Below are 26,173 nucleotides of genomic sequence, written 5' to 3'. Positions count from 1 at the left end.
CCACCACGAAAGGTGCCTTTTGCATGACTGAGTGATTAGAATGCTGTGTGACATTGGAAGCTGTTGAAAGGACCACTGGGAAAACAGCATCCATTGCAGGATCTGCATGTGAAAGCGAGCTAGGGGGAGTAATGTGATGGCTGCTGCCATGAGACCTAGGGTTTTTAGTACGAATCTGGCCTGGACTCTGCTCTCTTGTAGTAGGATTTGAACATGATCGCGAATGTCTGAAATCCTTTGTACAGGCAGTTTTGCTGACAGTTGCACAATGTTTAAAACGGCATCTATGAAGGTAATAGATTGACAAGGCGACAAGGCAGACTTTTCGGAGTTTATAGAGATACCTAGCTCGTTGCAAATTTGGAGGGTATAATCTCTGGAATGGAGTAGCTGACGCTTGGTGGTGGCAGTAAGGAGCCAGTCGTCTAAGTATGGAAACACCTGGAATCCTTGTCGTCTCAGGTGAGCCGCAACCACTGCCATGCATTTGGTAAACACCCTGGGGGCTGTGGTGAGGCCAAAGGGCAGGGCTCTGAATTGGTAGTGACTGGCTCCCAGCCGGAAGCGGAGAAACCTTCTGGAACGCCTGTTCATTTTGATATGATAGTACGCATCCTGAAGGTCTATAGAGCACATCCAATTGTCCTGACCCAGAAAGGGTAGAATGGACTGAAGCGTGACCATCCGGAATTTTGTTCTTTGAACAGACTTGTTCAGCCTGCTGAGATCCAAAATAGGTCTCCAGTCCCCTGTCTTTTTTGGTACCAAAAAGAACTTGGAGTAGACTCCGGATCCTTGCTGGTCTGCTGGGACTGGCTGGATGGCTCTTTTTTCTAGCAGCTTTGAAATTTCTAGTGCTGCTTGATCCCTCAGACCGGGTGCAACATCTGGAAGGGGCCCTTTTGGCTGTTGTGCGGTGTGAATAAAGGGAATTTTGTAACCCTCGGATATGATCAACTGTACCCATTTGTCTTGCGTGATGGAATGCCAGGCTTCTGGGTACAGCGATAGTCTTCCCCCGACTGCCTGCGAAGGTGGACAGTCGGGCAGCTCCTCAGGGGTGCTGGAAGGGTTTGTCAGAGAAGGGTTCTCTGCTACCCTGACTCTGCAGACCCCCCTACCCCTTGGGCGGTGTCTATTATTGTTCCCTCCTCTGCCTCTGGAGGGAAGCTCACCACGTGTGTCAGGCAGTACTCCCTGAGGTTTGCGGAACCACATTTTCCCACTCTTCTGACCCTTAGGGTATGGTCTAGAAGGGGTAGAAAAACGGACTCCCACGGCAGACAGAGTCTTGCCTTCCTGCTCGCACCTGGTCAATGTATCCTTCACTTGAGGTCCAAACAAGGCAGAACCATCAAAGGGGGTATTAGTGAAGGACGCCTTGAAGGGGTCAGCAAAACTGCAAAGCCGCATCCAGGCGTGTCTCCTTAGAGCAACGCCCGTGCCTGCAGCCCTACTTGCTCCATCGTCTGCATAGGAAATGAGCCGCATGGAGGAGTTGACAATAGAGTTCAGGGTCCCCAGCTGGGAGTTGATCTTTTCCTGAGACCCCGCAGCTGATGGGTCCTGTAAGGTATCACCCAGTTCTTTGAGAAGGTCTCTCTGGAGACAGGTGAAATGGCACAAATAATTCAGCGACCGCATAGCAAAGGTCGCTGAAGAAAACATCCGCTTGCCATACCTGTCCATAGTCCTAGTTTCCTTATTAGGAGGATGGACAGGTACTGAAGGGTCAGCCAACTCCTTTTTAGTGGCCGCCGCCACCACCATGGCATCAACAAGGACGCCCTTAGTTAGAAACTGCTTGTCAGAAGGGGCTGTAATAAATTTTGTAGGCCTCCGGGGAGTTGGTTCCATAGTATCCGGAGCCGTCCACGCCTTTCGAGCCACCACATCCATGAGTGGGTCGAAACGCGGAGACACTCAGGAGGTGGAAGGGCGAGAACCAAACGCATCCAGGTACACCAACTCGTCCTCGGAAGGGTTAAGGGCAGACCAGTTTCCCCTCTGCTTAAGAATCTCCAGGATGTCAGAAAAGGAGACATCCTCAGAGGGGGACCTTGGGGATCCTTCTGACTCATCCAAGTCGGTGTCAGACGTGACTGACTCAGGGGAGTCTACATGCTTCCTCTTGCATTTTCTCTTTCGAGGGGGCTCCCCTGAAGAATCAGGGGAGGCCTCGGAAGAGGAGGATACACCCAATGGGGCTACCTGTAGCATCGGTTCTCCACGCTCGGGATTGGAAGGGCGGATACAGACTGAAAGCAGGCACCATAGAGGGAGGAGCCGAAGGAGCCGACCGTGGAGCAGGCACAGGGGCCAGCACACTCCTCATGACCTCAAAGGCGCCCCTATCAGGCAGGGGAAGGGGGTCCCCGCTCCGAAGAGACAAGGACTCCTCCCGGTACCGAGAGGGACGGTTCCGAGGCCGATGTCGGGGCTGAACTCACCTGCGTTGAGGCTCCGAGAGGGAGAACGGGGTCGGGGACAAGGGTCCGATGCCACTCGCCCCCTCAGAACCGACGAGGGAGTCCCGGCACCCGGATCCCTCCAAGGATGGAACCAAGGAAGAGATCTGAGCTGACGAGGGAGCCGAAAGGACTGGTATCGGTTCCGACGGTCCCGACCCCTACGATCTCCGGCTCAGAACTCAAAGGAAGAGTCGGAGAAGGAATCGAAGAGGGAGTAGTGATAGCCACTGCCTGATGAGGAGGGCTGTGCAACATTTGGGCCAGTGCCTGCGACTTAAGTAGTCTGCTATCCACCCTCTCGAGGTCATGATCTGACAGCCTGAAAGACCGAGAGGAATGGGACCTGTGACTCCGCTCCGATAAGAAGGGAGACTTCGGAGCTGAATGGACATATTCCAGGGAAGGAGACCTGGAACGCTTTCTGCTCGAAGACAGCTCCGACAGCAGAGCCGGAGCCGACTGAGGCCTCGAATCATCGGTTCCGACTGGAACCGATGCAGAGGTAGTAGTAGTAGTGCCACTCGGCGACGGCTCCGAACATGGAGCCGACGGTTTGGCGGGCTTGGAAGGTTTACCCGAAGGCTTAGCCGGGGAACCTTCAGGCTTCAACAAGCCTCTCAAAATAAGTTTGTTTCTGCATTCCTGCAGGACTCTTGGACTGAACGCATGGCAGACAGAACAAGAGTCCTGCATGTGCAGAGGGCCCAAGCAATATACACAAGAAGTGTGACTGTCTGTCAGAGACATCTTCTGACAGCACGAGTCACACATCTTGAAGCCCGAGACCTTGGTGTCTTTCGACATCCTGAAACAAGGATGACGGGCAGAAAAAGACAATTCTAAGCGGTCTAGTCACAATCAGCCAACACACACACACACACACACACACACAGCTTGTAAGAGACCAAGAAAAACAAAAACCCAACACTTTTTAACACAGTTTAACTCTAGGCACACACATACAAGAAAAAATCTACAGAAAAAATCCAAAGGGATTTACTGCTACAGAAACTGTAATAGAACAAGTTTAGCCAAAGGCCTAACTATTCAGTGAGGGGAAAACTGAAGAAAAAAACTACCCAAGAGGGGATTCTAAACAGGGATCTATAGGGTAGGAACTAGGAATAACTATCGCTAAGGTTAGAACCAAAAAACTGACTAAATACAAGAAAAAGATTAATACAACCTGGAGCCGGCAAAAAGACGCAACCTCGTAGCTGAAGCGGCAAACGAGATCTGGGTATATGACGCCTAGCATTATGGGACATAGGATAGCCTCGAGCCGGTAAAAATAGCTCTCGAGCTTTAGTAATAGGCCGAGTCGGAGCCGAGGTTCGGCTCTGAACCCATCCAGCAAGAATGAAGGCGAGATTGACAACTTAACATTATCTTCTTATGCAACTGTACGATTCTGGCACTCTGGTAACATTTCTGTGCAACATGAAACATCAAAATTTCACTTGTGAAAACACATATACTTACAAGTAGTTTGTTGTATTTTGGTCTCTTCCTGTGATCTTTTGTAAGGCTACATGACAGAAAAAAAGATTAGATTAGTTTTTTTTCCACATCACTTATCTCTAGCTTCAAGCTGGAAACTGTTCAAAACATATCAAATGCATTTTAAATATGTGACATTTGAACGACCCGAAATGATGATCACTACTGTCCTCTTTCTACCTAGATATGCACTTTAATGTGCTGTTGCTTCCTTTACTCTCTAAAATAAAGTAATACTTACAAGCAATGGATGACAGCAAAAAATTAAAGACAATGCCAGAATAAAGGTTATGTGGATACGAGTAGCCTGGAAAAGTACAGTTGTGTACACTTACCATAAATGTAGATGTTCAAGTGTATTCACTGTTACAGTCATCACCTGTGGATTATCCCTGCTGTGGTAGCTCTCAGCCAGCCCAAATACCAGAGTCAATGTTTTTCTGCACTGGCTGCTGTTGCTTGCTGTCTGACATCAGGTCGTTAGTGCTATAAAGGAAGCCAAAGCCATTACATCAGTTTTTCTTGCCCTAACCAGGCAGAGGCCGCAGTAAATATGGTAAAGTGGTCCTGGTGGCTAAAAGCCACCATTAGCAACTTATGTCTCCCTAAAGAAAGAAGATGTAAGGGGGAAGGAGGGTGCAAAACCAGGACTGCAACAGTGAATACACTAACATCTACACTTATGGCAAGTGTACACAACTGTACTATGTTCTTCGTGTTTCACTGTTGCAGTCATCACCTGTGGGAGGATTCCCAAAGCTGAGGAGAGGGGTGGTAGTTAGTAAGAGACCTAGGAATGGGTCAGCATGCCCTGCAGAACTGCAGAGGCAAACCCTGCTCTAGCCTTAGAAAATAGAGGTAGGTGGTATTGCTTGGTAAATGTATGGACATAAGTCCAGCTGCCAGCTTCCAGGATGTCTGAGGAATGCTGTGGAAGTGGAGGCTGCCCTAGTGGAATGGGTTCGAACAGACTTGGGGGGGTTCCTATGCAATCTGTAGCAGAAATGGATACAGTGTGATATCCATTTGGAAATGGTTTGTTTGGAAATAGTATTCCCCTCTGCCCCTGGGGCAAAGCTGACAAGTAGCTGGTCTGTTTTCCTGAAGGGTTTAGTACGGTCCAGATAGTACCTGAGCTGTCTGTGCATGTCTAGTGAGTGCAGAATTCTTTCCCCCTTGTTTTGAGGGTTAGGAAAGAAGGTGGGTAGATGTATGGCCTGGTTGAGAGTTACATCAGATACCATCTTGGGCATAAAGGAGGAATTAATCCTCAGGGAGACCCTGCCTGCATGGAAGATGGTGAAGGGGCTCAATGGCCATGAGTGCCTGAAGTTCTGAAACCCTTCTGGCTGAGGTGATAGCTAAAAGAAAAGTAGTCTTCCAGGAGAGCTATCTTAATTCTGCTGAAGCAGCAGGTTCGAAGGGTGGTAAAGTAAGTTTTTTCCAAAACATAATTCAGGTCCCAGGCTGGACTGGGTGGCCTTCTGGGAGGTCTGATATTAGAAGCCCCTCTTAGGAATTGCTTAATCAAAGGATGTGATAATAACAGGAGCTGTTCTGTATCAAAATGAGCTGAAATGGCTGTGGCGTGGATTTTAATAGAGGAGAAGGAGAGGACACTATTAAGTAGCTCCTCTAGGTAGTCCAGGATAAGAGGGATGGAAGGTTGTGAAGTACTGCCCCCTCTGGATTGGCTCCATGAGCAGAGTCTTTTCAATTTTCCTGCACAAGATTCTCTGGTGCTGGGCCTTCAAACCTCTGTGATAATGTCTAGAACCTGTTTGCCTTCGGAGCATTAGCCATGCTGATAGTTTGAGAGTCTGTAAGTCTGGGTGCAGCATCCTTCCCCCTCACCTGAGTTAAGAGGTTTGAGATCAGGGGAAACTGCCTGGGAGGCTGTAAGGTCAGGCTGCTCAGTAAGGGGTACCAATGTTGTCTGGGCCAATCTGGAGCAATGAGGATGGCCTTTAGTCTCTCCTCCCTTATTTTGATCAATATCTTGGGAATAAGAGGCAGAGGAGGGAATGCGTACACAAAGAGGGTGTTCCAGGGGAAGGTCAAGTCATTCACCTTCCATGCTAGGTGGTGGTACTCCCTGGTACAGAATTTCTTCAGCTGATGGCTGAGATACAAAGTAAAGAGATCAACCTCTGGTGTCCCTCACGCCTGAGTGATTTGTAAAAAGATTTTTTTCTGTGGAGCTGACACTTGTGGGGGTCCAGTAAGTTTCTGCTTAAGTAGTCTGGCCAGGGTGTTGTTGATCCCTGGCAGGTATTGGGCTATCAGGTGTAGTCCCCACGGAAGAGGCTGTCAGCCAGAGGTTCATGGCTAGCCTGCACAGAGGGTAAGACTGGGTCCCTCCCGGTTTGTTGATGTACCACATTACTGTGGTGCTCCCTGTTTTGATAAGGAAAACCCCTGGCTTGAGATGGGGTTTGAAGGATGTCAGAGACTTTTGTACTGACAATTTCCTACTGGTTGGTGTGTAAGGGAAGGTGCTGGGCATCCCACAGATCTTGGATGCTCCTGCCTTCTAGGTGTGCACCTCCAGCTATGTCTGAGGCATCGGTGGCAATGGTCTGCCCCAGCTGGGCGGAGGGTGAAAGACCCTTGTTCTGGGCACAGGCCCCTGCCCACCAGAGAAACTCTGTCCTTATACAGGGGATCAGAGGTAGAGAGGTCTCTAGAGATTGAGAGTGCTGACACCAAAGGTTCTTTAGGTACCACTGAAGTTTTCTCATGTGAAGCCTGGCCAAAGGAATTAGAAGGATGCAAGATGCCATGTACCCCAAGGCTTGCAGGAACTTCCTCGCAGTGAGGTGACTTCTGGAAGCCAGCTGAGTACAGTAGAGATCCAGAAGGCTCTGCTTTTCTGGGGACAGGAAGGCCATTTGGGATGCTGTGTCCAGCAGTGCTCCCAAGAAAATGATCTTCCTGGAGGGTGTTTGCCTTAATTTCTTCTCGTTGATGGTGTACCCTAAGGACGTTAGGAGGGTTTTGACAAAGAGGTAGTCATTGAGGAGCTTTTCCTTTGCAATCTGCCTGAATGAGGCAGTCGTCCAGATAAGGGTAAATATGTATATTTTTCTGTCTGCAAAAGGCTATGGCCGGGGATAAGCATTTGGTGAATACCCTGGGCGGAGCAGTATATAAGCCAAAGGGTAGCGCAGAGAACTGAAGTGTTGTGAGCCTGCTCTGAAGTGTTGTGAGCCTGCTCTGAATAGAAGGCATTTCTGCAGGATTCCCTTACAGGGATGTGAAGGTAGGCATCCTTTAGATCTAGGGTAAATAAATAATGCATTTTTCGTCAGCATAGGTAGCAGCTGCTGCAAAGTTAGCATCTTGAATTTGGGAACAACCAGGAAGGTGTTCAGAATGGATAAATCCAGGATAGGGTGCCAACTGCCCCCTTTTCTGGGAACAAGGAATAGTCTGAATAAAAGCCTTTGCCTATTTGATCTGAGGGGACAGGTTCTACTGTCCCTTGGGAAATGAGAGTTTGGACTTGTTTCAATGCCTCTGCCCACTGATTTGGAGGCAAGCCTGGGTACCCTCTTGGAATTGGGAGTTCGTTGAAGGAGAATTTGTACCCCTGAAAAATTATCTTCAAGACCCATTGGTCCTTTGTTACAGAAAACCAATTTTCTTTGCAGAGGGAGAGCTTTCCTCCTAATTTTTGGTGAGTGAAAAGAGGGCAGAGGGGGGATAGGGAGTCATTGGGAGTTTTTGCCATAGAGGAATGGCTTTGAACTCCCTGCCTTTGGGGTGGAAGAGCTCCACTGTTTGGCTCTCTGCTGTCCCTGGGATAGGTGGTCTGTCCCGGCGGGGCCTACCCTGCCCTTGTCTGCTAAGTGCAGAAAAGGACCAGTGTTTTGAGGGAAAATTCCCGCTGAACCTAGGAGGTTGTACCTGAAGGAAATCTTTTACTGTTTGCATAGCTTTTGCTTTGTCTTCCATCTTTTTAAGCACCTTTTTTGCTTCAAATAAGCTGTCCTTATCCAAGGGTGCATCCATAACTTAGATTTGACATGTTCAGGGAGAGTTTGTTCCTTCAACCATGCATGTCTCTCCTACTGATGGATCCTGACACTGTTGCCCTGCTTGTAGCTTCTAGGGAGTCATATCCACAGTGTAATGAGTATTTAGCCACTTGACTAGTAGAGTGCATTAAATCTGCTAACTCTTTCGAATTGGCACAGTCAGGAAAGGCTGACATCTTTTGCTTTAATAGTTCCAAAGTGTGTTGTTGATATTTTAACATGTGGAACTGACAGGTGAGTGCTCTGACAGCCAATGTTGCACAGGTGTATACTTTTTTACCTCATCTGTCCAGAGCTTTGGAGTCCTTGTCAGAGGGAGTAGGATTCTTTGCAGAACTAGCCTTAGCTCCTTTTGGTCCCTTTGTAATGACCTCCGGGTCTGCAGCAGGATTTCTGTACAGGTATTTGTGAGAATCTGGTACTCTAATACCTGTCAGGTTTTCTGGGGGCAGGTGGGAGGGCATTAGAAGCTAAGGTGGATTCCTGGATGACATCATCAACCACCTCTAAGATTGGAGGGCTGGCCAATGGTCTGTGCTGGGGCAGGTCTAGAAACTCTGAGTTTTTTCTTAGACTGAGGGAAGTCTTGGGTTTCCCAGTGGAAATGTTCCCTGAGGGTGTGAAGTGTTTCACCAAAGGAAAGATCTGGAGGGGAGGCAGAAGGAATGAATTCATCTGAATTCTCATAAGCAATCAGAGGTTGTTGTTCCTCTTCAAAATCTGAATAATCAGACACCTCAGAATCCTGTTCTGTCAGTGTTTCAGGAAAAGGATCTCTCTTCCTTTTAGAAGATGTGGCCTGACTACCCCTGATAAGGGTGATAAGGTCCTCCGCCATTTTAAGCATTCAAGCTTGCGGTGGTGGAGCAGGAGTAAAATGGTGGCTAGAGGTAGTTTTCTTAGGAGTGACTTTGCCTCTAGGCCTAAGAGTATCCATCTGAGAGAAATGGTAGTCAGCAGAGAAGACGCAATTTTTTTGTATAAAATCGATAGTGCTTCCTCGGAAGCCAGTGCCTGCGTCGCGGCTCTGGACCCAACCAAGGCAGAGACAAACAAAAGCTCGGAAGACGAAGAAGATTTTGCTGCATACCGGACTCCAAAAGGGTCTCAGTAGAGGCCGGTGAAGGTACCGAACCGGGCATCAGGGGCTGCGAAGGCACCTCACTGAATTCCGGAAAAATGACGTCCTGCTTAGCGGTAGAATTGTCGGAAGGCTTAGCCTTGTGTGGTCAGTCTCTATCTTTATTCTTACGTTTTTTCGGAATGTCTATGGATTGTTGGCTGATGGACACCATTCCAGAATGCGAAGATGGAAGACAAAAATACCTGGCTACAATAACAGCTCTACGACGAATGGTTCTCGCATTAGAGAGAGCACAGAACCGGCAACGGGGGACGTCGTGGTCTGGGCCTAAACAAGTGACGCAGCATGAATGGAAGTCTCGGTGTGGTATTTGTTTTCCACAGGTGAGACAATTAACTTTTTCAGACATCAGTTAGTGCAAGAAAAAAGGATCCCTAACGGGGTACTTAGCTTTAGACGTTTTGAGCTGCAATTCAAACTCTGGTAGTGACCGACTAGCACACTTGGGAAGTGCTTCTGCTACGGGCTCCATGGCAAGAGAGACTGATGTAATGGTGTCAGCTGCCTTACTTTACAGCACTGACAACCTGACGTCAGACAGCAAGCGACAGCAGAAGATGCAAAAAAACACTGACTCTGGTATTCGGGCTGGCCAAGGGCTACCACAGCAGGGATAACCCACAGGTGATGACTGTAACAGTGAAACACGACGAACATAGCACAGTTTGTGTACACTTATAAATGTAGATGTTCAAGTGTATTCACTGTTGCAGTCATTACATTTGGGGTAATCTGCTGGCAGGTTGCCCTCAGTCGGCCTGAATAACAAAGTCTTGGGTCCTGCGTTGGTTGCTGTCTCCTCTTCCATGACGTCAGGTCATCAAGGGTATAAAACATGCAGCCGACGCCATTTTAATCAGTTTTTCTTGCCCCAGATGTCAGGTGCCCCCCCCAAATCGGAAGCAAAAAAAAAAAAAAATATATATATATATATATATATATATATATATATATATATATATATATATATATATATATATATATATATATACACACACACACACACACATATATATATATATATATATATATATACACACATATACACACACACACACATATATATCACACACACACATATATATATATATATATATATATATATATACACACGTCTAAACAGTAAATATATAAATGCACCTTGAGAAACATAAAAATTACCTTCAACTAAAAGCAAATACACCACAAAGGCTTTTGACTATAGTGAAGGAAAGAAAATGTATAAAATGTGGAATGGCGGGTGGGTAACCTGGACTGCAAACAGTGAATACACTCGAACATCTACATTTATGTTGTTAAGTGTACACAACTGTACTATGTTCTTCGTGTTTCACTGTTGCAGTCATTACATTTGGGTAGAATCCCAAAGCTAGGGATGGGAGGATGGAACTAATCATTAGGAGCAGCTATAAGGCCCTGCAGGACTGCAGTGGCAGAGCCTGCCCTGGATTTAGAGAAGAGAGGTAAATTATAATGCTTTGTGAACGTATGAACAGAGCTCCAAGTAGCAACTTCTAGAATGTCTCTGGCTGGGACCCCTCTGAGAAAAGTTGCTGAAGTAGAGGCAGCCCTGGTGGAATGGGATCCAATTCCCTTGGGCACAGGTTTACCATGGTGCAAATAGCAGAAACGAATGCAGTGGCTTATCCATTTGGAAATAGTCTGCTTTGATACAGCCTTCCCCTCTGATCCTGCAGCAAAGGCTACCAGTAGTTGCTCCGACTTTCTTAGAGATTTTGTCCTGCTTAAGTAGAATCTTAGTTGTCTGTGTACATCCAATGAATGCAGAATCCGCTCCCCCTTGTTCTGCGGATTTGGGAAAAAAGTTGGCAGGTGAATGGTCTGGTTAAGAGCCACACTGGATACCACCTTAGGCATAAAAGGAGGATTGGTCCTGAGGGCCACCCTGTCCGGGTAAAATATGATGAAAGGCTCCACTGCCATGAGAGCCTGTAGTTCTGAAACCCTTCTTGCTGAAGTGACTGCCAAAAGAAAAGCTGTCTTCCAAGATAGAAATTTTACATTTGCAGTAACTGCTGGTTCAAAAGGAGGTAGGGTGAGTTTTTCCAGCACAAAATTGAGGTCCCATGCAGGAGTTGGTGCTCTTCTAGGAGGTCTTAAGTTTTTGGCCCCTCTGAGATACTGCTTAAGCAGTGGAAGAGAAAAGAGGGGAGGGCTCTGTGTTGTAATAAGCCGAGATGGCAGAGGCATGGATTTTTATTGAAGAAAAAGATCGGCCCTTGTCAAGCATCTCAGTTAAGTATTGTAAAATCTAAGGAATACTGGGCTTTGCTGTGTCTATTCCTTGTGCTTGGTTCCAAGCACAGAATGTCTTCCATTTATCAGCATAAGATTTTCTAGTACTAAGCCTTCTGGCTTCCAAAATGACATCCATCACAGATTTACTGACAGGTGTGGTTTGAATAATTAGTTGATTAGCCATGGTGCAAGATTCAGAGTTTGGAGCTGAGTGTGCAGAATTTTATAGATCTGCTGAGACAGTAGATGAGGTATTTGAGGCAAGTACCATGGAGGAAGGTGTGACATATTCCTTAGATGTGGGTACCAGTGCTGGCGAGGCCCGTCCGGAGCAATTAGGATCATTTTTGTTTTTTCCCATTTGACTTTTAGTATGACCTTGGAGAGCAGAGGCAGAGGGGGAAAGGCATAGACTGATAGGGCTTTCCAGCTGAAGGATAGAGCATCCACTTTCCATGCTTTTTTGTGATGAGTTCTTGTGCAATATTTGTCCAACTGATAATTTTGGGGAGAGGCAAATAGATCTATGTCTGGGCTCCCCCCATTTCTGTGTTAACAAGCTGAAGATTTGTGGATCCAGTTTCCATTCATGCAGGTCCATAAGATTTCTGCTTAGGTCGTCTGCCAGAGGATTTTGCTTTCCTGGCAGGAATTGAGCTTGAAGATATATTTGGCAAGTCAAGGCTGTGTTCCACAAGGCCATGGCTAGTCTGCAAAGGGGGTAGGAATGTGTACCCCCCTGCTTGTTTATGTACCATATAACTGTGGTATTGTCTCTGTCTTTATCAGTAGTTGTCCTGGATGAAGTAAGTCCTTGAAGGCTGTCAGAGCATTTTGACCAGCTAGCACTTCTTTCTGGTTGATAAGCAGATGCATTTGGTTTGGGCTCCATTTGCCCTGAATGCATCTCCCTGCCAGGTGGGGCCCCCCCCCAAGCGTAGTCAGATGAGTCTGTAGTTAGGATTTGGGTGGCAGGGGGTAGATTGAATGACAGTCCCTTGTTTTGGTGACATGTCTCTGCCCACCAAAGAAACTCCTGTTGTAGGCAGAGAATGAGAGGAATCATTGTTTCCAGGCTATGACAATGTTGACGCCATAAACTTTTTAGGTACCATTAACGTTTCCTCATATGCAGTCTCGCATATGGAATTAGTAGAATGCAGGATGCCATAAACCCCAAAGCCTGCAGAATTTGTCTTGCAGATAACTGGGTTTTTGTTGCCATTTGTTTATGTTGTCAACTGCCTTTGTCTGGAGTGAGGTAAGCCATCTGGGCAGTTGTATTCAAGCTTGCACTCAGGAATGTAATTATTTGAGAGGGTACCAGTTGTGACTTCTTTTCGTTTATGGTGTACCCTAGGCATGCTAGAAGCCTATTTACAAATGCCAGATGTTGAAGAGGAGTATTCTTGTCCTCTGCTTGAATGAGACAATCATCCAGATAAGGATAAATTTGAATGTTTCTTTGTCTGCAGAATGCAATTACTGGTGCCAGGGACTTTGTAAAGACCCTGAGTGCAGTAGATAAGCCAAATGGCAGTGCAAAGAATTGGTAATGCAAAAAAAACAGCTTTGAAGCGGAGGTATCTTCTGCATGACTCCCTTATTGGGATATGCAGGTATGCCTCTTAACTCTAGAGTTACTAACCAAGCATTCTTGCCTAGCATAGGCAGTAGCTGTTGTAAAGTCAGCATTTTGAATTTTGGAATATCCAGGAATGTGTTCAGAATTGTTAAGTCCAGTATTGGACGCCATGAATTGTCTTTTCTGGGTACCAGGAAAAGTCTTGAATAAAATCCTTGTCCTTTTTCCTTTTGTGGTACCGGTTGAATAGCCCCCATATCCATGAGGGACATGACTTGTTTCACTGGTTTTGCGGCAGATGCGGCCATCCATTTGTAATTGGCAAAGTATGGAAATGAAATCTGTACCCCTGGGATACTATGTTTAATACCCACTTGTCCTGGGTAATTAAATGCCAATTTTGAGCATGACGTGCTAGTTTTCCCCCCAAGGGGGATGCCAAAAGATAAGTGCTTGGAGATGGTAGAGGAAAGTCATTGAAACTGTATACTCTAGGGTTATGCTTTGTTTCCTCCAGATTTGGAGGTGGAGGCACCCCATTGCTTTGACCTGTAAGAACCCTGTGATTGATATCTGGAGCCTTTTGAGCGGCTGGGTTGGCCCTGAGTGGCTCTGTTGGACACAGGAAAGGACCAATTTTTAGTAGGTCAGTGCCTACTGAACCTGGGTGGCTGCACTTGCAAGAAATCTTTTACAGTTTGCATAGACTTAGCTTTGTCTTCCACTTTCTTTAAAACCTCTTCGGCCTTATTACCAGAGTGTCATGCTGCAAAGGGGCAACCAACAATTTAGCTTCAACATGATCAGGCAGATTTTGCTCCTTGAGCCAGGCATGCCTTCTAATCACAAATCCATTAATGGTGGCCCTAAAAGAGGCCTCCAAGGAATCAAAACCACATTGCAGAGTATGTTTTCCAACCTGTTCTGATGCATGCAATAAATCCTGTAACTCTATTTTCCACACAATCAGAAATCAACATCATTTTCTGTTTCAGTAAGCCCATAACATGCTGTTGATATTTAAGCATATGAAACTGGAAGTTAAAAGCCCTGATTGCCAGGGTTGCAGACGTATACACCTTCTTAGCCCATCTATCCAGCACCCTGGAATCTCTATCAGAAGGGGTAGGATTTTTGGCTGCAAAAGCCTTAGCACCCTTGGGACCCTGTGAAATAGTCTCAGGATCAGCAGCAGGATTTTTGAAAAGAAATTAGTGGGAGTCAGGAACCCTGTAATATCTCTCTGACTTACTAGGAGCCGGAGGCAGGGAATCAGGAGCCATGCTTGATTCCGAGAACACATCAACAATGTCTAATGCAGGAGGTATGGCCAAAGGCCTATGCTGAGGAAGAAGGAGGAAATCCCTAAGCCTCTTTTTTGATTCAGAGAAGTCCTGACTCTCAAAGTGAAAATGTTCCCTTAAAGTATGCAAAGTCTCTCCAAAACAGTAATCCTCAGGAGGAGATGCAGATGGGATGGATTCCTCTGCATCAGAATCCTCAGAGAGGAACAGAAAAATTCCTGATCAGAAGAGGAATCAGAAGAAATGGAAGCCTGAAGATTCATAATCAGTGCCTTGCCTAGGCCTCTTAGTGGGTGGGGGGGTGGGGTGGGGGTGTGTGTGTTTCGGAACCCCTGATCAAGGTAATTAAATCCTCAGCCATTTTGATCATCTGTTTTTTAGGCATAGGGGCCTGAGCACGTGGCTCATGTGTTAGTTTTTTAGACATAGTAGTTGTTTTTGACCTTGTTTTTGTTGCTGGTGTCAGTTTAACGTAAAAATGTTGAGGCCTGAAAACACCCTCAGGAGCCAGTGCCTGCTCAGTGGCTCCGGACCCATCCAAGGGAGAAACATCCGCGGGTTCAATACTTTGCGAATCTTGTGGCATACCGGACTCTGAATGGGTCTCGGTGGAGGCCTGCGACTCAAAAGTAGCAGGTATCAGGGGCTGCGAAAGCTCCTCACTGAGTACCAGTGAACCGGCGACTGGCTTAGGAGAAGCTTCATCGGTTTTGGACCTCGACGGTCTGTCGCTGTCTTTTTCCTTGCGTTTTCTGTGAACTCCAGTAGTCGGATTGCTAACCGACAACATTTCGGGGTAGTTATATCTTGAACCAAAATATTTAGAAGCAAAAATATACAGACGCTTAATAGTGCGTTGGTTAAATTTAGCACAAAACCGACAGCAAGGCACGTTGTGATCAGGGCCTAGGCAAGGAATACAGTACAAATGAAAATCCTTATGAGATATTTGCTTCCCACAAGTAATGCAGTTATTAACTTTTACGGACATCGGTAAGGAGCAAGAAAAAGTTTCCCCAACGGGGTACTTAGCTTTAGTTTGAAGACTTTGGCTCTGAAACTCGAATATGAAAATTTCAGGAGTCGGCCAACTGGCACTTGTGAACTGCTTCTGCTTCGGGCAAAGCGCGGCAAGAAAGATTGATTAAAATGGCGTCGGCTGCATGTTTTATACCCCGGACGACCTGACGTCATGGAAGAGGAGACAGCAACTGACGCAGGACCCAAGACTTTGTTATTCAGGCCAACTGAGGGCAACCTGCCAGCAGATTACCCCAAATGTAATGACTGCAACAGTGAAACACGAAGAACATCAACACATTTCTAGTACTACCCAACACAACTCAGATCTTCATTACAAAAGAAAATTTGGTTCCATGGATCAGGTTCTACATTTAACTCAACTACTTCCAGTAGTGGACAGGTTTACAGACTTGAAATCATCTCTAAGAAAATAAATACTATTTTCTTTGTAGTATAGCTCTGGGTAAGAATGTCACATGCAACAGGAGAGCTTTGAAAATAGATAATGCTAATATTAAGGTATAGCAATCACATCTGTAAGGTTTTAGGTATAAAGGACTGGCAATTTGTACAATTCTTATACTCATGCCCTGTACCCAAGCACAAGAGGCACTGAGAAAGGAGATCCTTTCAGGGAGTCTGCCGACCAAAAATGCACTTTACTCTCCTAGCTGATATCTAATAAAATACCAAACAGCAATACTAGAAGAAAATCCCCAGTGGGGCACCTATATAAACCAGTGAATGCCAAGGATACTGACCACATGTAGAGCAGACCAAATGGTGCTGGACCTGGGTTTCAGACCATCGACGAGATAGTTTGGGGTTTTACGCTCATACGTCTGCTTACGTACCCTTACACCTCTGGGATGAGGTCATATTTCGTAAGTTTTGTTTTATGGAAGGTTTTGGCCGGTGGATAACCTCCTGTCAGACAAGATGTGACTGGATGAAAAGGTTGACTGGTGCCACTTCTTCAGGTCTTTTGCCCCTTCTGGCCAGAACCCCACTCTATGCCCCTGGCAGGTAATTAAGATCTGCTCAAACTGTCCTCAGTTGTGAGAGATCACTGGGACTGACAAAGAATCAAACTGGGTGTGGTGAGGGAACCCCAAATGGAAGGAGACTGTACCCATTCCAACCTGTAACAAGGTACAAAGGGGACAGTGGTAGGGAATGTTACTAAAACAGTGAAGACACTTGAACATCTACATTTATATGAAGTGTATACAATTTTATCATGATCATTGTGTCTCACTGATGCAACACTTGGAAGGAATACCAAAGCTATAAGAGGGAGGTTGGCACACAGTATCCTATGGCAGAGAGATAAGCCCTTGCAAGACTGCTGCGGCAAAGCCAGCTCGAACCCTAAAAGCAAAGGACAAATTGTAATGTTTGGATAAAGTGAGCACAGAAGACCAGATGCTTGTCTCTGGAATGGAGTGGGATGACACACCACTGAAAAACGCCATGGTGGTTGCACAGGCCCTGGTAGAATGAATTATGTGCTCAGGCATCATTTTGCCATGGTGGCTGTAGCAAAAGGCAACCCATTTTGAAATCCATTTAGAAACAGTTTGCTAAAAGCTTTCCCTTGTTTGTTACAAAGGCTGCAAATAACTGGTCAGATTGTCTGTAGTGCTTAGTCTTGAGAAAAGAATACCTGTGCTGCCTGTGCACATCTAGGGAACAAAGGGCTCTTTCCCCGCTGCTCTGAGCGTCAGGGAAGACGACACAAATATATTGCCAAATTAAGACATCTTTATGACTACTTCAAGCATCAAGGTGCTACTGATTCTCAGGGAGAGACTATCCTTGTGGAACTAGAGAAAGAGTTCCTTACACATGGGCACCTGAATCTCAAACTTCAGGCTGATATGTCAGACAATAAGACTGCAGCATTCCAGGTGGTAAATTTGACGTCTGAAGAGGCTGCAGGCTGAGAAGGAAGGCAAGGCAAATTTTTTCAATACAAAACTTAGATCCCAGGAGGGGGCAGGGGCCTTCTTACGAAGCCTCAAATGAATGATACCTTTTGGAAATAATTTCATTGTGGGATGGGAAAAAAAGAGGGGTCAGCAGAGGCAGGTAGGTGAAAAAAAGCTGAGGCATGGATTTTAATAGATGAGAGAGAGTTTCTTGGAGAAAGTTTAAACCAGGTAAGATAGAACAAGGGTATGTTTGCTTGAAAAGTTTGATGCCCCTTGGACTGGCACCAGTGTCAGAATATTTTCCATTTTGAAATGTAGGTTGCCTGGATTCTTTCAGGATAAATAAAATATCCTTGTTAAACAGCTGGCCGGAGGGGATGAGAATCATATCCACCCTACTAGGCTTGAGTGTTATCCAGTTGAGGTGTACTGTGGTCCCTTTGTCCTGTGTTAGAAGATCCACCTCCAATAGAAACAGCCGCAGTTCTTCCTTGGCCATCTTAAAAGCATGGGGAAACAGTGCTGCTGCACTAGTAGGATGCATTAGGATCATCCTCAGCCCATTCTCTCTGATCTTTAGGTAGACCCTGAGGATGAGAGGTATGGGAGTGAAGGCATATAGAAATACAATTGTCCATGGGAAGGAAAAGGAATCTGTCTTCCTGGCAGAGCGGTTTGGGGGCCTTAAGCAAAACTTGTTTTCCTTTGAAGTAAACATGCACCTCTGGCATGCCCCATGTCTGTGAATTTTCTGAAGATAGGGTCTGATACGTACATTGGAAATTCTACGAAAGTCTGTACAATGCAGAGAAATATGGAAATTAAGAAAATATACAAAGGGAAATGTTTAAGGAAAAATTAAATATGCCAAGGTTAGAGGTACAGGCGGGCTCAATTACAAATGGCTAGGATAGGAGGAGATGAGAAAAATTTTGATGTATAACTAAGCTACAAGAAAGTCCCCGGAAGAGATTGTATTCCTACGGAAGTCTGGAAGCAAGGAGAGAAAAAAACTCAAAGATCTGGAAGGTTTTGCTTAACGTATTTTAAGAGGATGAGAATAACCAACATTCTGGAAGAAAGCAATGGTAGCTGTAACACCTAAAGAAGGTAAAGATCCATTGGACCCAGCTTCATACAGACCCATTTGAATACTAAACCATGATTAAAGCGTTCATGTCTATAATAGCTAAAAGAATGACAGAATTGATAGATATGGATCAATGTGGTTTTGTGGAGTGGCGGCAAACATTTGACATTAACAGAAAATTGATGATCCAGAGGGAAGCAGAATGCAAGAAAACACCATTGTTGTTGGTGGGTCTTGATGCAGAGAAAGCATTCAACAGAGTAACTGGGACTTCAGAAGCAAGTTAATGGAAGCATTTGCATTTCCTACAAAAATATAAAGTTGATTAGGAGGATATATGAGGATTCAGAGGTGAAAATTAAAGTGGGTGGGGTCCTTTCTGATAATTTCTGCTTGAGCAGAGGAACCAGGCAGGAACATCCTCTTTCTCCTTTGTTATCTGCATTATATTTGGAACCACTGGCAAAGAAATAAGGGACTCAAATTCAAGGATATAATTGGTATGGTGGTCAAGAAAAGCTGGCTGCATTTGCAGATATTATTTTATACCTGACATTACAGCGTTGTTTCAAATCTTTTGGGGATACAAAATTAATGAAGCTAAAACAAAGGCAATATCGGTAAACTATGTACCCACACACAAACTGGTTCAGCAACATCCTTATTTATGGTGACATGATAAAATGAAGTGGAGTACGGATTAAAAATAATTCTGGTGTGGCACCTAAGGATATATGGGAAGAGACTAAAAAATAATACAAAAACTGAGAAAATGGAAGCTTTGTTATATGGATAGTAAGATACAAGCAGTCAAAACATTTTCTTAAACACAGGTCGGGCATATTTTTATCAACCAGAGGAGAAGCTACACATACAATTAATAAAGACCTGAAGGACTTTATCTGGGAGGGGACTATGGCAAGAGTTAAGTGAGATAAGGTAATTCTTCCAGTAGAACAGGGTGGATTGGGATTACCCAACTTGAAGGGGCATTTCAGAGCTACACTGTTAAGGCTCCTGTACCCAGCACAAGCAGAGAACTATAATTCAAAGTGGAAAGGGATGATATTGAAACAGAGGGGAAGCTCAAGAAACAAGGAGAGACTGGGATTTTGGATGCAGGCCTTTAAGGAGAATAACAATAATCATACACAATATTATAGCCATAAAGTAGCAGAAAGTATTCTAAGAACTAAGTCAACACGGGAAAGGAGATTCTGCCTATATGAATGAGTGCAATTGGGATACAGACAATAAGCAAGAGGGGGCTGGAATTTATTGGAGAAAACTGACAAAAGCACCAAGGTACTGAGAGCAAATAACTACAGGGGGAAACATGACAGAATGTAAAGATGTCAAGAATTTCTTTGGGACTGCAAGTTAGAGATTGCCTACCCTATCACGGTATTAACTTACATATACTACATTTTTATTTTATACTTTACTGATTATTGTAATTCCTGCATTAAAATTTACTGCTTCTCATGGAGCTTTTCTCCCCGGGCCTACGCTGAAAAAGGACCTGTGTCCAGTAGGACTTTCCCAGTAAACAAATGTTAAATAAATAAAATAAAATAATGAAGGACTAATAAAGTACAGTTCTGTACACTTACCATAAATGAAGATGCTCGAGTGTATTCACTGTTGCAGTCATCACATTTGGGTTATCTGCTTGCAGTAGCCCTCAGTTGGCCTGATCAAAGTCTTGGGTCCTGCGTCGGTTGCTGTCTAATCTTCCATGACGTCGGGTAGTCAGGGGTATAAAGCAATCAGCCGACTCCATAACATCAGTGTTTCTTGCCCCAAATGTCAGGTGCCCCCCTAATGGGAAGCAATTAAAAGTATATACATACAAGGTTATACCTCCAACAAAAAAGCAAATGCACCAAAAAGCTTTTAAGCATAATAAAGGAGAATAGAGGTATAGCCAAAAGACGTTAGGGGGCTGGAGGGAGGGTAACCAGGACTGCAACAGTGAATACACTTGAACATCTATATTTATGGTAAGTGTACACAACTGTACTATGTTATTCGTGTTTCACTGTTGCAGTCATCACATTTGGGTAGATTCCCAAAGCTAAGGATGGGAGGAGGAATTTAGATAGCATTAGGACCAGCTATAAGGCCCTGCAAGACTGCAGTGGCAAAGCCAGCTCTGTATTAAGAGAAAACTGGCAAATGGTAATGCTTGGTGAAGGTATGTACAGAACTCCAGGTAGCAGCTTCTAGGATGTTCCTGGTAGGGACACCTCTGAGAAAGGCTGTAGAGGTAGATGCAGCCCTGGATGAATGTGGTCTAATCCTGTGGGATAGGTTTTCCATGGTTACTTATAGCAGAAATGAATGCAATGGCCTATCCATTTAGAAATGGTTTGCTTTGAAATAGCCTTCTCCTCTGCCCCTGCAGCAAATGCCACCAGCAGTTGTTCAGATTTCCTTTGAGGTTTAGTCCTGTCCAAGTAAAATCTAAGTTGTCTGTGCACATTTAAGAAGTGCAGTATCCGTTCCCCTTTGTTCTGTTGATTAGGAAAGAAGGTTAGCAAATGAATGGACTGATTAAGAGCCACAATGGATACCCGCCTTGGCCATGAAGTAGGGATTGGTCCTGAGGAACACCCTGTCCGCATGAAAGATCATGAAAGGCTCCACTGCCATAAGGGCCTGTAATTCAGATACCCTTCTTGCTGAAGTGATTGCTAAAAGAAAGGCTGTTTTCCAAGAAAGAAATTTTAACTCTCGACTTGCAGCTGGTTCAAAAGGAGGAAGAGTGAGTTTTTCTAATACAAAGTTAAGGTCCCAGGCTGGAGTTGGGGGTTCTCCTGGGTGGTCTTAAGTTTTTGGTCCATCTGAGGAACTGCTTGAGCAGTGGATGACAGAAGAGGGGTGGTACAGTGTTGTAATGAGCTGAAATGGCTGAGGCATGAATTTTGATAGAGGAAAAAGAAAGACCCTTGTGAAGCATCTCAGTTAAATATTGAAGAATTTGAGGTAAGTTGGACGCTGCTGTGCCAATCCCTTGAGTTTGGTTCCAGGCACATAATCTTTTCCATTTTTCAGCATAAGATTTTCTAGTACTAGGCCTCCTTGCCTCCAAAAAGACATCCAACACTTGTTTACTGAGGGATGGTAACGGAGAGATTAGGTAATTAGCCAGGCTGCCAGGTTCAGGATTTGAAGCTGAGGGTGCAGAATCTGGCTCTCCCGCTGTGACAGCAGGGTAGGGGTCGGAGGTAGGTGCCATGGAGCCAGCAGTGACACACTGTGCAAGAGGGGGTACCAGTGTTGGCGTGGCCAGTCTGGTACAATCAGTATCATCCTTGGTTTGTCCTGTTTGATCTTTAGTAGTACTTTGGAGAAGAGAGGCAAAGGAGGAAAGGCATAAACTTACAGATTTTTCCAGCTGAAGGACAGAGCATCCACACTTTCCAAGCTTGTTTGCGGGGAGTCCTTGTGCAGAATTTGTCCAATTGGTATTTCTGGGGGGAGGCAAACAGGTCTATATCGGGGCTCCCCCATATGTTTATCGACAGGTTGAAAGTCTTTGGTTCCAGTTTCCACTCGTGTGGGTCCAAGAGATTTCTGCTTAGTTCGTCTGCCAGTGCATTTAGTTTTCCCGGCAGGAATTGAGCCTGTAGATGCACTTGGTAGCTCAAGGCTGTGTTCCATTAGAGCCATGGCTAGTCTGCAGAGGGAGTATGAATGGGTATCCCCCCTGCTTGTTTATGTACCACATAACAGTGGTGTTGTCCGTCATTACCATTAACTGTCCTGAAAGAATGTGGTCCTTGAAGGCTATCAGAACATTCTGTACAGCTAACATTTCTTTTTGATTGATATGCAGGTGCATTTGACTTGGGTTCCATTTGCCCTGAATGCACTTCCCTGCCATGTGAGCCCCCCATGCATAGTCTGATGCGTCTGTTAGAGTATGGGCAGCAGGGGGTAAAGTGAATGGTAGTCCCTTGTTTTCGTGGCAAGCCTCTGCCCACCAAAGGAACTCTTAACTGTAGGCAAGGTATGATAGGAATCATTGCTTCTAGATCCTGAGAATGTTGACACCATAGGGTTTTTAGATACCACTGTAGTTCCCTCATATGCAGTCTTGCATATGGAATTAGTAGAATGCAGGAGGCCATGAACCCCAAGGCCTGCAGTATTTGCCTTGCAGACAGCAGGGTTTTTGTGGGCATTAGTTTGAAGTAAGTTGTCAAATGAATTTGTTTCTCTGGCGTGAGGAAAGCCATCTGGGAAGTTGTGTTGAAGCTAGATCCCAGGAATATAACTTGCGACAGGGCACAAGATGTGATTTATTTTTGTTTATGGTGTACCCCAGATAAGTAAACACCTTTTGTACAAATGCCAGATGACTCAAAAGTATGTCCTGGTTTTCTGCCTGAATTAGACAATCGTCCAGGTATGGGTATATTTGAATATTTCTTTGCCTGCAAAATGCAATGACTGGAGCTAGGCACTTTGTGAATACCCTGGGCGCAGTAGATAAGCTAAAGGGCAGTGCAGAGAAAGAACAGTTGTGTACACTTACCATAAATGTAGATGTTCGAGTGTATTCACTGTTGCAGTCATTACATTTGGGTAATCTGCTGGCAGGTTGCCCTCAGTCGGCCTGATTAAAAAAGTGTTGGGTCCTGCGTCGGTTGTTGTCCCTTCTTCCATGACGTCAGGTCGTCAGGGGTATAAAACATGCAGCTGACACCATTACATCAGTTTTTCTTGCCCCATATGTCAGGTACCCCCCAAATGGGGAGCAAATAAAATTAAAAACACAAAAATATACCTCCAACCAAAAGCAAATACACCTAAAGGGCGTTTAAGCATAGTAAAAGAAAGTAGAGGTATAGCCAGAGAAAAAATAAGGGGCTGGAGGGAGGGTAACCAGGACTGCAACAGTGAATACACTCGAACATCTACATTTATGGTAAGTGTACACAAAGTACAGTTTTGTACCTACCATAAATGTAGATGTTTGAGTGTATACACTGCTGCAGTCATTACACTTGGGTTATCCTGCCATCAGGCGGTTCCCAGTCGGCCTGAGTTCCAAAGTCTTGGTCCGGCATCGGTTGCTGTCGCCTCCTCCCTGACGTCAGTGCGACATGGGTATATAAGATGCAGCCGACGCCATTTTCTTCAGTTACTCTTGCCCCAGATGTCAGGTGCCTCCAAACAGGTAGACAATTCCAATTGCTAAGAAAACATACATAAGAAAAGCAAAAAACAACTTACAGCTAACAGCAAATACTCCCCCATAGGTAGTAAGGGTAGAAGACATAGGTACGTACCAGCCAGTAAAATGGGATGGAGGGAGGGTAACCTGGACTGCAGCAGTGTATACACTCGAACATCTACATTTATGGTAGGTACAAAACTGTACTATGTTCATCATGTTACACTACTGCAGTCATTACACTTGGGTAGAATCCCAAAGCTGAGGTAGGGTGGCTGGTTCTATAAAGGCATTAGGGGTGGCTATAAGGCCCTGCAGCACTGCAGTGGCGAAGCCAGCTCTGGATTTAGAGTATAGAGGCAGATGGTAATGCTTGGTGAAGGTATGTACAGAACTCCAAGTTGCTGCTTCCAAAACATCCTTGGTAGGTACTCCTCTGAGGTAGGCAGTTGAAGTGGCTGTTGCCCTGGTGGAGTGAGATCTAATGCTGTTAGGCACAGGTTTTCCATGGTGCGTATAGCAGAAACGTATGCAATGTCCTATCCATTTGGAAATAGTCTGTTTTGTAATGTCTTTTCCCTGTGCTCCTGCAGCATATGCTACCAATAATTGCTCAGATTTTCTGAAAGCTTTGGTTTTTGTCCAAGTAGAAGCGTAACTGCCTGTGAATGTCCAAAGAGTGCAGTAGTCTCTCCCCTTTATTCTGTGGTTTAGGATAAAAGGTTGGCAGGTGAATAGTTTGGTTTAGAGCCACACTGGATACCACCTTTGGCATAAACGTAGGGTTAGTTCTTAAAGACACCCTGTCCTGGTGGAAAATGAGGAAAGGTTCCACTGCCATTAGTGCCTGTAATTCTGAAACTCTTCGTGCTGATGTGATTGCCAGGAGCAGAGCAGTTTTCCAAGAGATATATTTTAATTCTGCTGTGTTAGCTGGCTCAAAAGGAGGGAAAGTTAGTTTTTCCAAAACAAAGTTGAAGTCCCAAGTTAGAGTAGGTGCTCTACGGGGCGGTCTTATGTTTTTAGCCCCTCTGAGGTACTGTTTTAACAGAGGATTAGAGAAAATTTGTGGATCCGTGTTGTAATGAGCAGAGATGGCAGAGGCGTGGATCTTGATGGATGAGAAGGAGAGGCCTTTGTCCAGCATCTCAGTTAAGTATTGTAGTATCTGAGGAATGTTTGGGTCAAGGCTGTGAGCTTGGTTCCATGCACAGAATCTCTGCCATTTATCCAAATAGGCTTTCCGGATACTTGGCCTCCTGGCCTTCAGAATGACATCCATAACAGCTTTGGAGACAGGCATTGCTTGCTTGACTAAGGAATCTTCCATGCAGCTAGGTTTAAGGTCTTTAGCTGGCTGTGCAGTATTTGATTGTTGTGCTGAGTCAGCAGATGTGGGATTTGAGGCAAAATCCAGGGTGGTTCTTGTGCTAAGCTCCTTAAGATTGGGTACCAGTGCTGGCGAGGCCAGTCTGGTGCAATCAGGATCATCTTTGGCTCTTCTTGCCTGGCTTTTTTGAGTACCTTTGGCAGGAGAGGTAGTGGTGGGAAAGCGTATACCTGTAGGTTCTCCCAGCTGAATGAGAGGGCATCCACTTTTCATGCTTGTGGATGGTAACTCCTTGTGCAGAATTTTTGTAGCTGGCAGTTTATTGGGGATGCAAACAGATCTATGTCCGGGCTCCACCATTTCTGTGTTATCATTCTGAATATTTGTGGATTCAATTCCCATTCGTAGGGATCCATGATGTTTCTGCTTAAGTCGTCTGCCAGTGTGTTTTTCTCTCCTGGCAGGAACTGTGCTTGCAGATGAACGTGAAGGTTTATAGCTGTGTTCCACAAGGTCATGGCTTGTCGGCATAGGGGATAGGAGTGAGTGCCCCCTTGCTTATGTACCACATAACTGTGGTGTTGTCTGTCTTTATTAGTAGTTGTCCTGGGTGCAACAGGTCCTTGAAAGCTATAAGGGCAAGAAAAGTGGTAAATGGCAATGTTTGGTGAAAGTATGAACTGAGCTCCAGGTAGCAGCTTCTAGAATATCCCTGGTAAGAACACCTCTGAGAAAGGCTGTTGAAGTAGATGCAGTCCTGGTGGAATGGGATCTGATCCCCTGGGGGATAGTTTTTCCATGGTGCTTATAGCAGAAACAAATACAATGGCTTATCCATTTGGAAATGGTTTGCTTTGAAATAGCCTTTTCCTCTGCCCCTGCAGCAAATGCTACCAGCAGATGTTCAGATTTTCTGTTAGATTTAGTCCTGTTTAAGTAAAATCTAAGTTGTCTGTGTACATCCAATGAATGCAGAATCCGCTCCCCCTTGTTCTGTGGATTGGGAAAGAAAGTTGGCAAATGAATGGTCTGATTGAGAGCCACACTGGATACCACCTTGGGCATGAAGGATGGGCTGGTCCTGAGAGATACCCTGTCCGCATGAAAAATGATGAAAGGCTCCACTGCCATAAGTGCCTGTAATTCGGAACTCCTTCTAGCTGAAGTGACTGCTAAAAGGAAAGCTGTTTTCCTGGAGAGAAATTTTAAGTCTGCAGTAGCAGCTGGCTCGAAAAGAGGGAGAGTGAGTTTCTCCAATACAAAATTAAGGTCCCAGGCAGGGGTTGGAGCTCTCCTGGGTGGTCTTAA

The 26,173-nt window shown here is 45.3% G+C and overlaps 1 protein-coding gene across 2 annotated transcripts in view; it reads right to left on the bottom strand.

The window, feature by feature from the left end:
- Positions 1-26,173, bottom strand: part of MAP2K7 (mitogen-activated protein kinase kinase 7) — a 2,576,186-nt gene that overhangs the window by 210,287 nt on the left and 2,339,726 nt on the right. For both annotated transcript variants that reach the window (XM_044084531.1, XM_044084532.1), the window contains one exon: positions 3,954-3,999. In XM_044084531.1, the coding sequence (XP_043940466.1) occupies positions 3,954-3,999 (46 nt within the window). The remainder of the gene's footprint in view (positions 1-3,953; positions 4,000-26,173) is intronic.

The sequence above is a fragment of the Protopterus annectens genome, chromosome 9.part0 (genome assembly GCF_019279795.1).
Source record: "Protopterus annectens isolate FY-2018-M chromosome 9.part0, PAN1.0, whole genome shotgun sequence".
Taxonomy (NCBI): domain Eukaryota; kingdom Metazoa; phylum Chordata; order Ceratodontiformes; family Protopteridae; genus Protopterus; species Protopterus annectens.
Note: the sequence above shows the minus strand (reverse complement) of the source record. Positions and strands in the feature narration are given on the sequence as shown.